This window comes from Zophobas morio, unplaced genomic scaffold (genome assembly GCF_036711695.1).
Source record: "Zophobas morio isolate AGI-343-1 ecotype UQ-CSIRO unplaced genomic scaffold, CSIRO_AGI_Zmor_V1 ptg000031l, whole genome shotgun sequence".
Taxonomy (NCBI): domain Eukaryota; kingdom Metazoa; phylum Arthropoda; class Insecta; order Coleoptera; family Tenebrionidae; genus Zophobas; species Zophobas morio.
This window is the reverse complement of record NW_026972136.1, coordinates 3,965,496-3,982,733: the sequence shown is the minus strand read 5'-3', so window position 1 is coordinate 3,982,733 and position 17,238 is coordinate 3,965,496. Positions and strand designations below refer to the sequence as shown.

Here is a 17,238-nt window from a genome sequence, read left to right as displayed (position 1 = left end):
CGGTTTCTCGATTTTTCAATGTTTTAAATTTCAGATTTTTCGATTTCTCGATTTTTCGGTTTTTCAGTTCTTCGATTTTGGTGTATTTCGCTTTCTCAATTTTTCGACTTCTCGTCTTTTCAACTCCTCTAGTTCTCGATCCATTGATTTTTCAATTTCTCGGTGTCTCAGTTTTTGAATTTTTCGATGTTTCGATTTTCCAGTTATCAACTGTCAGATTTTTCAATTTTACTATTTTAGAATTCAGTTAGTTGATTTTAAACCATTCGCATTTATTCGATTTTTCAATTTTTCGACTTCTAATTTTTCAACTTCTAAGTTTTCAATTTCTGCATTTTTAATTTTTGAATTTTTTGATGTTTTAAGTTACAGTTTTTGGATCTCACAATTTTGAAGATTTTATCATTTTTCGATTTTACAGTTTTCGGGTTTTCCAATTTCTCATTTCAATTCGTTTTTTCTTCTTTCCAATTTTTCGACTCACTCATTTTTTCGATTTTTAGGTTTCTCGATTTTTAGTTTTTCAATGATCGATTTTTCATTTCTTCAGTTCTGCGATTTTCTACTTTTTCGATTTTGCAATTTTTTGTTTCTTCAGTACTTTGATTTTTGATTTTTTTCCGATTTTTTAGTTTCTCGAATTTTAATTTTTTAAACTGAAAAATCAAAAATGAAAAAACGAAAAAGTATAAAATGAATACTTTGAAAAATCTAAAATTGGAAACCAAGAACTTGAAAAATTGAAGAAACGAAAAATCGAAAGATCGTAATCTCGGAAAATTGAAGAAACCAAAAATTGAAAAATTTGGAATACGAGAAATTGAAAAATTGAAACCCAAACAACGTAAAATGGGAACATTGAAAAGTGAAAGAAAATGTGTTTCTTCGCTTATCCCCTCCTGAAAAATTGATGACGTCATCCCAAAATTTATCATAAAAAAATTAATTTCCCAGAATCAAATCTTATAATTTTCCTTTCTATTCTATTTTACATTTTTTGATATCACAATTTCAATTTTTAAAATTCTATACTTTTTGATTTCTCCACTTTTTAGTTTTTCTAAATTTCAAATTTTCAGTTTTCCCAATTTTTAAATTTTCGATTTTTCAAATTTTTAATGTCTTTTAGTTACACTTTTTGGATCTCACAATTTTACGATTTTACAGTTTTTGGATTTTCCAAGTTTCCTTTTCAATTCGTTTTTTCTTCTTTCCAATTTTTCGATTCATTCATTTTTTCGATTTTTAGGTTTCTTGATTTTTAGTTTTTCAGTGTTTTAATTTTTCGCGTCTTCAGTTCTTCAGTTTTCTACTTTTTCGATTTTGCAATTTTTCGTTTTTTCAGTTTTACGGCTTTTGAATTTTTTCCGATTTTGTAGTTTCTTGAATTTTAATTTTTTAAACTGAAAAATTAAAAAATGAAAAAACGGAAAACTTTGAAAAATCTAAAAATTAGAAATCAAGAACTTGAAAAATTGAAGAAACGAAAAATCGAAAAATTAGGAATTCGAGAAATTGAAAAATTGAAAAAGGAAAAATTATTATGAAATCGAAACATTGAAAAATGGAAAAATTGAAAAATGAAAAAAACGAAAAACTATGATTTAAAACTTTTTCGTTTCTCGACTTTTCAGTTGTTCTATGTTAAAATTTTTCAATTTTTCAATTTTCCGTATTTTTAAATATTCGGTTTTCCAATTTTTCTTTTTTAAAATATTCGATTTTTAAATTTTTTAATTTCTCAATTTTTGGATATTTCTTCCAGTTTTTTAATTTTTCAGTATTTCAGTTTTAAGATAGTTCAGCATTTTGATTCTTCGACTTTTCGATTTTTTACATCTGGATTTTTTGGTTCCTCGATTTTGTACATTTTTAATTTTCAATTTTTCGTTTTTTAAACTTTTTTTTTTGACTGTTTTATACTTCGATTTTTCAGTTTTTCAACTTTTAAAATTCTGGATTTTTCCTTTGCTCGAGCTTTCATTTTTCTTTTTTCTATATTCCAATTTTTCAATTTTCCGATTTTTAAATTTTCGTTTTTTCAAATTTTTTATGATTCGATTTATCGAGATTCGGACATTCCGATGTTTCGATTGTTCAATTTCTCGATTTATCAACTTTTCGATTTTGGCGCATTTTGGTTTCTGAATTTTTCCACTTCTCGACTTTTCGACTCGATCCATTGATTTTTCAATTTCTCGGTGTCTCAGTTTTTGAATTTTTCGATGTTTCGATTTTTCGATTTCACGGTTTTTCGATTTTTTACTCTTTATTTCCAAGTTTTCGATACTTCGATTTTTCAGTTATCGATTGTTAGATTTTTCAACTTTTCGACTGCTAATTCATCAATTTCTCCATATTTAATTGTTCAATTTTTTGATCTTTTCAGTTTCAATTCGTTTTTTCTTCTACCCAATTTTTTTCAGTTTCTCGAATTTTAATATTATAAACTGAAAAATCAAAAATGAAAAAACATTGAAAAATCATTGGGTATTTTCCAGTATTGCGATTCTTCGTCTATATGTATTTCAATTTTTCGATTTTCCGAATTTTTCTTTTATAATATATTTCGATTTTTGAATTTTTTTAATTTCTCAATTGTTGGATATTTCTTCCAGATTTGTGATTTTTCAATTTTTCAATTCGTCAATTTTTCTTATATTTTTTAATTTTTCAATATTTCAGCTTTTAGTTCAGCATTTCGATTCTTCGACTTGTGGATTTTTTGATTCCTCGATTTTGTACATTTTGAATTTCCAGTTTTGCGTTTTTTAAATTTTCGATTTTTCAATTTTTTGACTGTTTTATACTTCGATTTCTCAATTTTCCGGCTTTCCGATATTTCAATTTTTCAACTTTTAAAATTCTGGGTTTTTCATTTCATCGAGCTTTCTTTTTTATTTTTTTCTATATTTTAACTTTTCAATTTTCCGAATTTTTAAATTTTCGATTTTTCAAATTTGTGATATCTCGACTTATCGAGATTCGGACATTTCGAAGTTTTGATTGTTCAGTTTCACGATTCATCAATTTTTCGATTTTTCGATTTGTGGATATATCATACACTAACAATATGTAAAAATCAATACAAAAAACAGTTGTATATTCCGCAGAAATTCTGAACGCTTGAGTCGATATTTGCATGGCCGCGCTGTGGTCTCTAGGTCACACAAGTTCTTAGGCTACGAAATGTTATTATACAATTTTAATTTTTTTTGCAAAAATCTGGATCCATCTAATAGAAATCTAGACAGACCTAATAAATTTAGTAGGAAAGCCAAAAGGTTAGTTATATATTTATAGAAATACATAGGGCTAAAAAAATAGACTAAAAATATGTGTCACAGCTTTATCAGTGTGTTGCACAAAATTCTGAATTATCTTGTATTTAATTCTTTTTTTTTATATTTCTTGTTACTAAGTGACTTGATTCTCAGTGGATGTTTATTAAAGCTTATTTTGGGTGGATTAATTGTGATAAAACTGATTAAACAACTAAATTTAACCCACTAACACGACAGATTACAAGAGCTATCGATATCCATGATCACATGACGACCTAAATATAGATTTCTATTTTCATTACAAGCTATCAAATGCATTATATGTTTATGTCTGTGTATACGTATTAATTGGCATTAACAGGAGCTGTGACGAGATATTTTTTTTAATTCTGTGGAGATTAAAATTAATTTTTGGTGTGTATTTTTACAGTACATACTTTGCTGTAAAAAACGTGAAGGTCAACTAATTGATTGTATTTGATTACATGACCACTTTAATATTAATAATATTTCAATTATTTAATTAAACATTTAAACTACTTTAAATTTCCGCGCCTCCTTCCTGCAGATCCCTAACCCAGCATCCCCCGTCGGCCGCCAGGTGTCGCCGCTCTCCTCGTCAAAAATTCCCAAACAGCTGTCAAATGCCGTTTTTGCGAAGTCGCATTGCGGCATTGTGTTACCTCAAATAAAGCGAAAAAGCCAAGAAATTCGGCGTCTCGCGAGTGTGTCGAGCGTCGCGACCGCGCTAAAATGCCAACCAAGAACAATCAAAACGAAATCGACCTCGCGGCCCGGCCCCATTACCTTCACGAGCTGCCCTTCGAGGACGAAGAGCGGCTGGGAAAGCTCTTCAAAAAACTGGATAAAGATGGAAATGGGAAGATTGACATCCGCGACCTGAGCGAGGCTCTGAAAGGCACCGGTGTCCATCAACATTACGCCGAGGTATGTTTGCGAACTAAACATCATAAGTGGACTCTAATTGGTTTAGCGCACTCGGATTTACGAGCGGATTACAGGGAGAAACGTGGGCTATCACGTGCCAGGGAGCCCCGGCGACCCACATTCCGGGCCCAACAAGTGCGATTGATTTTAGGCGATCCTCCGGTTGGTCGTCGGCGGGGTTTAAGGACTGGTTAACGCCGGTCTGATTGGGTTAGTCATCGCGGGTTTCTTCATTTCCGCGTTGGCCACGATTACAATTACAATTTCAATTACAATTACACTGAAATTGTTCTATTTCTGGCGCTTGTGTCACCAGTGTGGCTCCGGTCGGTCTGCTCTTGACCGTTATTAAATAATCGATTTTTGTCGGCTACTTTGTCCTAGTCCTGGATCAGCGACGAAAGCGAACCATGTCGGGATATGGGATGACGTCAGGATTATTTCAGAGTCTAGAGTACATTCCACTCCTTCGCTTCAGGTTCAAGCGTGTAATTTGACTAACATCCATCCAAGGTCGGCCCGTGAATTTCAGGTGTGAACAGCGAACTTTCATTCATAAAAAAATCGAAACGACCTTTTTTACGACCTGCTGATCACAAGATTTCCAGAACGCGTCATTTAGGGCTTCCACCTGACTTTGACGGCATGAGTGATGATAAATCATGTGAGGCTCAAATACGTTACGTTTGTAAACTAAGGAAAGGTCTGGGTTTTACGTGGGTAAAGGTATTGATAGGTGTCTAAAATGGGTCTTTAAATTGTTAAAAATGGTCGCTAAAATCCGTAATTTGGTATTTGTGGGCTACAATCACGACCTTTTTAGATTGTAGCAAGCCATGGAAATCTAGTGACTTGAGAGTTTAAAAACGGCTTTAAAAATGAGGTTATGAATTCGATTGCGCCCTTCAATTAGTTCTTTTTAGCACATTTTTTTGAGTTTCATCGTTCGGTACAATCATTTGAAAATTGAAACTGCGTACACTTTGGCGAAACCTGGTGTTCAAAATTGCTAACTTCCAAAAAATCAAAGATCCAGGTTACCTACCGTGAGACCATGGGTTTTACAATCTTTAAAACATGGGTATAGTGGTAATGGATAATGCGCCTTACCATTCTGTAAAATTGACTAGCCGTCGATAAAATTTTCAAAAAATTGTTCGAATGTCATTTCGCCCTTGAAATTAATAAATTATGAACTTTGATCTTGCGATTTTTGTTTTGTGATAACCTTTATAAATAAAAACCAGTGATGTAAATAACAACACCGAAAAATCATAAATTCTAAAAATAATAATTCGTAATACTAAAAATCGGAAACTACAAAATTTGAAAAATTGGAATATCGACCAATAAAATAAATTATGAAACTAAAAAGATTAAAAATTCAGATATAGAAAATTTAAGGAATAGAAAACTTCGGGAATAAAAAATCGAAAAGTGCAAAAATTGACAAAAACCGAACAATGGAAAAACTGAAAAATCGAGAAGTAAAAAAATTTGAGTATCGAAAATAGGAAAGTCGAAAAATAAAATTTGAAGGTCGACAGTTCGAAAAATTGAATAATCGGAAAATCAAAAAATCGAAAATTGAAAAATTTTCCGGTAAGTTGAAAAATTAAAAAATCGACAAATTGGAAATTCTAAAAAAAATCGAAAAACTGAAGAATGGATAAATTGAAAAATCGTAAATCGCGAAATCGAAAAGTTAAAAAAATTAAATTCGAATGTCGAAAGATCGAAAAGTCGAAATTCGAAAAACGAAAAATGGAAATATTTATTGAAAAATCGAAATTGAAAAATCTTTCGGAAAGTTGAAAAATTGAAAAATCAGGAAACTGAAAAATCTAAAAGTGAAACACGAATATAAAAATCGAAAATTCGGGAAATCAAAAAATCAAAAAACCGGACAATCGAAAAATCACAAAAATCTTCCGGAAAGTGGAAATATTGAAAAACGGGAAATTGAAAATTCTAAAAGTTGGAAGATTGAAAATTCGGATATCGAAAAACCCAAAATTCGAAAAACAGAAAAATCGAAAATTCGATTAATGTAAATTCGAAATGTGTATTGAAAAATCCCCCAGAAAGTTGAAAAATTGAAAAATCAGGAAACTGAAAATTCTAAAAGTAAAAAGATTTAAAACTCGGGCATGAAAATCTAAAAGTAAAAAGATTGAAAATTCGAATATTGTAAAATCGACTAGTAGAAGATAAAATGTCTAAAAAGTTAAAAACTTTAGAATGGTAAAATTTATAAATGAAAAATGGAAAATTAAAAAAAATGAAAATTCGAATGTTGAAAAATCGAAAAACCGAAAATTCGGAATTCGAAAAATTGAAAAATAAAAACGCTGGGAAATTGAAAAAATAGAAAAATCTTCCGGAAAGTGGAAACATTGAAAAATCTAAAAATTGAAAGATTGAAAATTCGAATATCCAAAAAACCGAAAATTCGCAAAACAGAAAAATCGAAAATTCGATTAATTTATTCGAAAAACAAAAATTCGAAATATGTATTGAAAAAACGGAAAATGGAAAATCGAAAAAATGAAAAATCCTCCAGAAATTTGAAAAATTGAAAAATCAGGAAACTGAAAATTCTAAAAGTAAAACTCGGATATGAAAATCTAAAATTCAGGAAATTAAAAAATCGGAAAGTAAAAAAAAATGAAAATTTGATTGTCGAAAAATCGAAAAACCGAAAATTTGGAAATCAAAAATAATGGAAATTCCAAAAATTGAAAAATCCAAAAACCGAAAAAATAGAACTGAAAATTCGGAAATCGAAAACTCGAAAAGTAAAAGAATGGGAAATTCGAGTATCGAAAAATGGAAATTCGTAAAATCCGAAAATGGAAAATCGAAAAATCGGTAAACCGAAAAAATGGAAAAGTAAAAAAATTGAAAATTTGAATATAGTAAAATCGACTAGTAGAAGATCAAATGTCTAAAAAGTTAAAAACTTTAGAATGGTAAAATTGATAAATCAAAAATCGAAAAGTAAAAAAAATGAAAATTATAATGTCGAAAAACCGAAAATTCGGAATTCGAAAAATTTAAAAACTGAAAAATAAAGAAGCTGGAAAATTGACAAAATAGAAAATTCTTCCGGAAAGTGGAAATCTAAAAATTGAAAGATTCAAAATTCGAATATCGAAAAACTGAAAATTCTAAAAACAGAAAAATCGAAAATTCGATTAACTTATTCGAAAAAACAAAAATCTGAAATATTGAAAAAACGGAAAATGGAAAATCGAAAAAATGAAAAATCTTCCAGAAAATTGAAAAATCAGGAAACTGAAAATTCTAAAAGTAAAACTCGGATATGAAAATCTAAAATTCAGGAAATCAAAAAATCGAAAAGTAAAAAAAAATGAAAACTCGATTGTCGAAAAATCAAAAAAGCGAAAATTCGGAAATCAAAAATGGAAATTCGAAAAATTGAAAAATCCGAAAACCGAAAAATCGATAAATAGAAAAATCTTCCTGAAAGTGGAAAAATCCAAAAGTTGAAAGATTGAAAATTTGGATATTGAAAAACTGAAAATTGGGAAATCGAAATTCGAAAAGTAAAAAATGGGAAATTCAAATATCGAAAAGTGGAAATTCGATAAATCCCAAAATGGAAAATCGAAAAATCGTTAAATAGAAAAATAGAACAACTTTGCGGAAAGTCGAAAAATCCTGAAATTGAACAATCTGAAATTTCGGATATCGAAATATCGAAAATAGGCAAATTGAAAAAAAGATTATTTGAATGTCGAGAGATCGAAAAATCGAAATCCGAAAAATAGAAAAATCGAAAATTCGATGAATCAAACATTCGAAAAAATCGAATAATCGAAAAATCAAACAATCCGAAGACAGATAATTCTAAAAATCGAAATTCGAAACGTTGAAAAATCGAGAAATCGAAAATGAAAGAATCAAAAAACCGAAAATTGAAAATTCCAAAAATCGAAAATCGAAGAATAAAAAAATTGAAAAATCATGAAAGTAAAAAGATTAAAAATTCAGATATAGAAAATTCGAGGAATCGAAAACTCGGGGAATAAAAAATTGAAAAATCGAAAAACCGAAGAATGGAAAAACTGAAAAATCAAGAAGCAAAAAAATGAAGATTCGAGTATCGAAAATAGGAAAATCGAAAAATAAAAAAAATAAAAATTGAATGTCGACAGTTCGAAACATTGGATAATCGGAAAATCAAAAAATCGAAAACTGAAAAATTTTCCGGTAAGTCGAAAAATCGAGAAATTGGACATTCTAAAAAAAATCGAAAAATCGGAAAACTGAAGAATGGATAAATTGAAAAATCGTAAATCTAGAAATCGAAAAGTAACAAAAATTAAATTCGAATGTCGAAAGATAGAAAAATCGAAATTCGAAAAACGAAAAATCGAAAGATTGAAAAATCGGAAAAATTGAAAAATTTTTTGGAAAAAACTCAGACATGAAAATCCAGAATTCGGGAAATCAAAAAATCGAAAAGTAAAAAAACTGAAAATTCGATTAGTAGAAGATGAAACGTCTAAAAAGTTAAAAACTGTAAAATGGTAAAATTGACAAATCAAAAATCGAAAATTGAAAAATATAAAAGTAAAAAAAATGAAAATTCGAATGTTGAAAAACTGAAAAACCGAAAATTCGGAACTCGAAAAATTGACAAATCGAAAATCAAAAAACCGGAAAATTGAAAAATCGAAAAAATAGAAAAATCTTCCGGAAAGCGGAAACACTGAAAAACGGGAAATTGGAAAATCTAAAAGATGAAAGATTTGAAAATTCGGATATCAGAAAAACGAAAATTCAAAAAATATCGATTAACTAATTCCAAAAGACGAAAATGCGAAATATTGAAACAATGGAAAATCGAAAAAATTGAAAAATCCCCCGGAAAGTTGAAAAATTGAAAAATCAGCAAACTGAAAATTTTGAAGGTAAAATGATTTAAAACTCGTGTATGAATATCGAAAATTCAGGAAATCAAAAAATCGAAAAGTAAAAAAATTGAAAATTCGAATATGTATTGGAAAATCAACTAGCAGAATATGAAACGTCTAAAAAGTAAAAACTGTAGAATGGTAAAATTGATAAACCAAAAAACCGAAAAGGGAAAAAATGAAAATTCGAATGTCGAAAAATCGAAAAAATGGAAAATTGAAAAATCGAAAAAAATAGAAAAATCTTCCTGAATGTGGAAACATCGAAAAACGTGAAATTGAAAAATCCAAAAGCTGAAAGATTGAAAATTCGGATATCGAAAAACCGAAAATTCGAAAAACAAAAAATCGAAAATTCGATTAATTTATTCAAAAAAACACAAATTTCAAAATATTGGAAAATCGGAAAATGGAAATTTGAAAAAATTGAAAAATCCTCCGGAAAGTTGGAAAATTAAAAAATCAGGAAAAAATTGACAATTGAAATATCGGAAAATCGACTAGTATAAGATGAAATGTCTAAAAAGTTAAAAACTGTAGAGTAATAAAATTCATAAATCAAAAATGGAAAATTGAAAAACCGAAATGTAAAAAAAATGAAAATTCGAACGTCGAAAAATCGAAAAAGCGAAAATTTAGTATTCGAAAAACTGAAAAATCGAAAAATCAAAAAACTGGAAAATCGAAAAAATAGAAAAATCTTCTGGGAAGTCGAATAATCTAAAAACGGTAAATTGAAAAATCTAAGTATTCCAGATTGAAAATTCGGGTATCGAAAAACTGAAAATTCGGAAATCGAAAAGTAAAGAAAAAATGGAAAATTCGAATATCGAAAAATGGAAATTTGAAAAATACAATATACAAATCGGGAAAAGGAAAATCGAAAAATCGGTAAATCGAAAAAAATTGAAAAAAACTTTCCGGAAAGTCGAAAAATCGGGAAATTGAAAAATCCAAAAGTTAAAGGATCGAAATTTCGGATATTGAAAAATCGAAAATTCAAAAATCGAAAAATTGAAAAGTAAAAAAATTGAAAATTCGAATATCGAAAATCGAAAAATCGAAGAGTTAAAAAAAAATCAGGAAATTGAGAAATCTAAAAGTTAAAGGATTGAAATTTCGGATATTGAAAAATCGAAAATTCAGAAATCGAAAAATTGAAAAGTAAAAAAATTGAAAAATTTAGAAATCGAAAAATTAAAATTGAAAATTCGAATATCGAAAAATTGAAAAATTAAAAAATTTAGAAATCCAAAAATAACAAAAATTGAAAATTCGAATATCGGAAAATCGAAAAATAGAAGTGCAATGTCTAAAAATTGTAGAATGGTAAAATTGATAAATTAAAAAGCGGACATTGAGAAACCGAAAAGCAAAAAAATGGAAAATTCCAATACATTGAAAATGGAAATTAGAAAAATCGAAAATTGTAAAATCGGAAAATGGAAAACCGAAAATTCGGAAATCGAAAAATTGAAAATTCGAATATCGAAAAATTGAAATATCGCCAAGTCGAAAAATCGAAAAAGAATAAAATTGAAAATTCGAAAACTCCTAAAATTGAAAAATAGGAAAATGGAAATTCAAAAAAATTGAAAAATCTTTCGGCAAGTCGGAAAATCGAAGAATTGAAACATCGGAAATTGAAAAATCTAAAGGTTGAAACACTGAAAATTCGGTTATCGAAAAATCGAAAACTGGGGAAATAAAAAAATCGAATAAAAGTTAAAAAATCGAAAAACCGAAAATTCAGAAAGTTGAATAGGAAAAAACAAAAAATTCGAATGTCAAAATATCGAAAATTCGGAGTCGGAAAAGCGAAAATTCGACGAATCAAATACTCGAAAAAGTGAAAATTCGGAAAATGGAAAATCGAAAAATTGAAAATTTGATGAATTAGATATTGGAAAAATCCTTCCCACAACCTAAAACGTTTGGATCATTTCAGAGCATTCGGTTTTGCAATTTCAAAATTAAATATCGAAATGTTATACAATTTTGATTTTTTTTCTCGAAAAGCTGATTGTCTAAGGTAAAAAATCGACTTGGATTCATAAACCACAAGTGTAGGAGTATCTTGTTCTATAAAATTTAAATAACATTTGTTGTTGCGAATTTGGAGATGAGCTTATTTCATTGTTAGTGATGATGATTTGAAAAGTTTTGGTTGTAGTTTTACAATCTCTACGATATTCATTATATAAATATAAAATTTAACATCAGTGGGTCCAGTAGTCCAGTAGTTTTGATGATTATCGTCTAATAAAAATGTATACAGATGACATAAAATGTCGAAAAAGCATAAAGGCAGCAATTTATTAGATGGACAAGATTACAATAATTTTCTAGCTTAGTAAACTTCCACCCTATCACTGTCAATGCAACCCCATTGAATTGGCTTGGGCACATCCTAAAATTACTTACATAAAAAAAAATTGGTCTAAAGAGTTTAGACAGTACTTCCCTCGCTGTCGGAAACTTGACGACTGCATGCCTATTGTGTTTTTTTACTCATTACATTTTTGTAGTGGGAATTTAAAAAAAAAATGCTATGACGTCATCAACATTTTTGCAAGGACACGTATATCAGTTGGGATAGATGTAGTGTAATACTAAGAATAAAATTATTATATTCTCAAATTTTCGGGAAAATGAATTGGGTCGTTTTGAATATTGATTTGTAATAATCAATAAAATAACGAAACAATTTACTCACGTATACCTACGTATCAGAGGCAACTGAAAATCGTGTATGTATAAACATTCTTAATTTAAGATGACAGGCGTAACAGCATACGTGAGAGTCAAACAGAGAAACTGTAAACAAAACGACCATCGGTTTTATTGCTTCGACTTCCGCTTATTGTATAAAACATTGGGTTTTATTTTAATTCTTGACGGTGAAATTCACAATTGGTTGATTATAAACATGTCTATTTCACATTCGCGGAACCAAGTGAGCGCATAAAACAAATGCAGGTCTGTAATGTTAAAGTCGATGTAAATAAGCGTGCTACCCTTATGTTTCAACCGAGTTTTTCCTTTAACAAATTTTGTGTCTACCAAATTGTGTTGGTTGGGGTGTAATACTAATAATAAGTGTTGCCTTTAATTTAATCAATAAAATAAATTGACTTCATTAATTTTTTTGAACCACCTCTTAAGAAAATCTAAAAAATATGAATGGAATGATAAATCACAAGTACAAACTCATCATATTTTTTGCATTTTAGATAGGATTTATTCAGCAAAATTTAAGGGTGACGTCATCAATTTTTTTAGGAGGGATGAACAAATACATTTTGAACAAAAGTTTACCATGCTTATAATAACATTAAAATATTCCCAAGATTTCAAAGCATTCGGTTTTGTAATTCCTGATTAAATCGATAAAATAAATTCACGCCTTCATTAATTTTTTTGAGTCACCCTGCATATGCAAATCCAAAAATATGAATGGAATGATAAATCACAAGTACAAACTCATCATATTTTGTACATTTTAGATACGATTTATTCGGCAAACTTTTGAGCTGACGTCATCAGTTTTTTGTAGAAGATAACCAAATATATTTTGACTAAAAATTTATTATGCTCTTTATAACCTTAAAACATCTGCAAGATTTCAAAGCATTCGGTTTTGTAGTTCCTGATTAAATCAATAAAATTAATTTACGCATTCATTAATTTTTTTGAGTCACCCTGGATATGCAAATCGAAAAAATTTGAATGGAATGATAAATCACAAGAAGAGACTCACCATATTTTGTACATTTTAGATAGGATTTATTCAGCAAAATTTTGTGGTGACGTCATAAATTTTTTAGGGGGGACGACCAAATACATTTTGATCAAAAATTTACCATGCTTATGATAATTTTAAAATATCTTCAAGATTTCGAAGCATTCGGTTTTGTAGTTCCTGAGTAAATCAGTAAAATAAATTTACGCTTTCATTTATTTTCTTGAATCACCCTGTATATGCAAATCCAAAAAATATGAATGGAGTGATAGATCACAAGTACAGACTGATCATATTTTGTACATTTTAGATATGATTTATTCGGCAAATTTTCGAGCTGACGTCATCAAGTTTTTGGAGGGGATAAGCAAATATATTTTGACTAAACATTTATTATGCTCTTTATAACCTTAAAACATCTGCAAAATGTCAGAGCATTCCGTTTTGTAGTTCCTGATTAAATCAATAAAATATATTTACGCATTCATTAATTTTTTTGAGTCACTGTATATGCAAATCCAAAAAATATGAATGGAGTGATAGATCACAAGTACAGACTGATCATATTTTGTACATTTTAGATATGATTTATTCGGCAAATTTTCGAGCTGACGTCATCAAGTTTTTGGAGGGGATAAGCAAATATATTTTGACTAAACATTTATTATGCTCTTTATAACCTTAAAACATCTGCAAGATTTCAGAGCATTCGGTTTTGTAGTTCCTGATTAAATCAATAAAATATATTTACGCATTCATTAATTTTTTTGAGTCACCCTGTATATGCAAATCCAAAAAATATGAATGGAGTGATAGATCACAAGTACAGACTCATCATATTTTGTACATTTTAGATATGATTTATTACACAAACTTTTGAGCTGACGTCATCAAGTTTTTGGAGGGGATAAGCAAATATTTTTTGACTAAAGATTTATGATGCTCTTTGTAGCCTTAAAACATCTGCAACATTTCAAAGCATTCTGGTTAGCAGATTAAAAATTAAATTTCAAAATGTTGTTTTATAATTTTGATTTTTTTTCCAGAAATCTGGAAGTTTCGGGTGAAAAGTCGATTCAGAGTTGTAAACTACATGTGTAGGACTATGTTGTTTTATACAATTGAAAACCCATTTACTATGTACAATTTTGAAGTGACGTCATCGCATTAGTGGTGGGGATGATTAGACAAATTTTGGTTAGCGTTTTACCATCTACATGATATTCTTAATATAAGTACAAAATTTCACAACAATCGGTCGAGTACTTTCGGAGATTATCTGTCTAATAAAAATCCGGGACAACAGACGGACAGACGGACGGACAGACAGACGGAAATGGGAGACCTATTTCTTCGTCTTCTAGGGGTCATGAAAGATCGAGAAAACGTAAAAGTAGAGAGTCGGCCGACGGACTCGATTACAATACTTCCTTTGCTTACGCTCGGGAAGTAAAAATCGACAAAAACATACTCATATTACTTATTTCAACCAAAGTCAATGTCCAAGTTTCCTTAACATGAAAAATGAAAAATATTTTCAATCTTGAAAAAAATAAACGACCTGCCGCTCACAATTCCAGAATGCGTCATTTAAGGCTTGCACCTGACTTTTGACGACGCTAATAGTAAATAAAAAACATGTGAGATACGACCACAATTCGTTACGTTTGAAACCTAACGAATAATGATAAATAAAAAAAACACGTCGGAAAAGTCCGCAAATACGTTACGTCTGCAAAATACAGATATCAGATTTCGACGCTTGGAGGTTTTCAGAAAAACGAACATGTGTTGTTTACGCTCTGTGGAGCATCATGTTTTCAGATTAAAGTAATAATTATTGTTGTTGTGTTTTGGAAACTTTCGTACTTTTGTGGAGTCTGGATGTTATTAATTATTATTATTCAAACTAGTCCAAACATTATACGAATTAATCGAAGCGTTTTTTAACTAGGAATGTCAATCGTTGGTGGTCAAGGCTGTACTCGTAGTTTGCGACATTTTGTTTCAAATGTCGCGAAATTTCGAGCTAGATTTAACACAGATAGAAGTGTGCGTATTTGCGGATGAAGCAAATTGTAAATTACGGTTTTATTGTTGGTTGCGTCATTGTATTGTAAATATTGCGGTTTGCGTTGATTTATTTTTTACGAGAAACAAAATTTTATTCTGGGATTTGTTTGGTGATTTTTGTCTGCAATTGTGATGAAATAACATTAAGACAGAACAAATTTGAAGATAAAATGTGTTTGTAATAAGACTAAGAGATACCAGATTAAATTGAAACCGAGCTGGTGAACGCCCTGAGGTTTCCTCGAACTCGGCGACCAGATGAATCGTCGGTTCTAATTTAGGTGGAGCTAGTAGTTTTCTAAATAAATTTAAATTCACGAGAGAATAAATCTGCTGCACAACAACCAGATGATCTAAGTCTAAGACTAAGAGATAGCTCCTAGATTTTGAAAATGTAGGTCTTCCGTTTCCGCCCATCCAACGTCTGCAGATGTTACCAATGTTAACGGAACTTCGTTTCAATTTTTTGTTAATTGGATCGGATTTAGAATGTACAAAGTCGAATGCATTCAAGGTTATTCCTCTTGGAATTTTCAACAACAGACAATAAATACCTTTGGTATTTACAATTAGTAAATAATATAGGAGATAAAGAACAAAAGTCGTAGAAAAAAAACGTGGACTTGGAGATTGCAACTAATTCAACAAATTCTCAGTTTTAATAATGCATTCGGAATTTTTGGAGCAACGATAAGATTAAAATATAGTTCATTTCGAAACCAAAATTATTGTCTGTGTCGTCATGACGCAATCAGTTCCAAGGATCAAACTTATCTTGAAGTTGCTATATTTAGATGAACAAAGATCGGAAACAAGAAATCAAGATTAGATGTCGATTAAATCAAAAATGAAAAAAATCGAGTGATGATTGATGCTTTCGAGAATGCAAAAAATTACAACGGAGGTGTGGTCTTATACAGTTACCTTTCGAATGAAGAGTACAAATTTAGATTGTTTAGATAGTGTGTGCTCTCATCGAACGCGGAAATTCTTACCTTAAATTACTACGAGTTTGAAAGTTATTTTTAAAGATTTAAATGCCAGCCGCCAAGCCAGTGTCACATTTATTTATTTGCCATGATTTCGTATTCGGGTTCGTTTCATCAGAAAGTTTAAATTTTTAGGTATTGACTCAAAAAGGCAGCAAAAATTGATAAATAATTTAATACAGTTGTAGACGTCTTATCAGAATTTACGTATATGCTTTGTGTTTTAATTTCACTGTTTTTTGTTATCAGCACTAAGTAGAACGTTATTACAGAAAACGATATCATTTTTGCGGGTATAAGTTTCAATTGGTATGTTACACACATACTTTAATAAATGCATGTGTACCGACCTATTTAAACCGTTTATCGAAATTTATAACATTTTTTGCATCTAATGAACTTAATTCATTTAAAATTGGTGGCACATGATGGCTTTATTATACTAAGTCATTAGTGTCGGAAGTGCGATAAAAGTGCTTTTTGATACTATATGCTAATTATTTCTCACTTTAACTAACGTAATTCGCTGCAATCCATCATCGGGAGTTTGTCGAAAACGTCAGGTTACTTAATATCAGTCTGTTTTAACTTGACAACCACAAATCTACGTCAGTGATATCTTAAGTAAGACGGGTGTTTTATTTTTTTTATGTTCATAGAGTTCTTTGAAGTGGAAGGTATACACATTACACAGGGTTTTAGAATTAGTCATTTTCTGGGCAAAGGTGATTAGTACGAAGGGAAAGATAATGTGCATTCTTATCACTATTTTTGTTTTATATTTATTTAATTTTAATGTACACAATTGGTCGGAAATTCCAAAGTGTATTAAACACTGTGATTAGTTTGGTTTAAGTGTATTTGCATTAGTGATAATGATTACTTCAAAGAACTGGCAAAACTGGATGCCGCTCAATTTTTAAAAATCAAAAATATTTGGAAACAAGGTGTGGCAGCAAGCAGTTATTTACCTAAATGCTGGAGAATAATCAAACGATGTTTGAGAGGAAATGGGTGGAAAGAGGTTCTGTTGAGTTATCAAGAAGATTCAACTTTAATCCACTTTACGTGGCACTCTGGCAAATTGTGATCATAAAGTTTAAGTAACTTTCGTGGATGAAGCAAGTTTGGGTAACGGAATACTTGACAACGAGGATCGTGTATTATTTAATTACTATCATTATGTGGATTTTTTTTATTGTTTAAAATTAACGGTGGTGAAAACCGTGTTCCGAAATTTTCATAAATAACTTTTAATG

General features: G+C 29.7%; 1 protein-coding gene across 1 annotated transcript in view; it reads left to right on the top strand.

Annotated features, from left to right (window-relative positions):
* Positions 1–3,919: 3,919 nt before the first annotated feature.
* Positions 3,920–17,238, top strand: part of LOC135139182 (mitochondrial adenyl nucleotide antiporter SLC25A25) — a 63,435-nt gene continuing 50,116 nt past the window's right edge. The window contains exon 1 of the mRNA XM_064069302.1: positions 3,920–4,232. Within this exon, the coding sequence (XP_063925372.1) occupies positions 4,038–4,232 (195 nt within the window). The 5' untranslated portion in view covers positions 3,920–4,037. The remainder of the gene's footprint in view (positions 4,233–17,238) is intronic.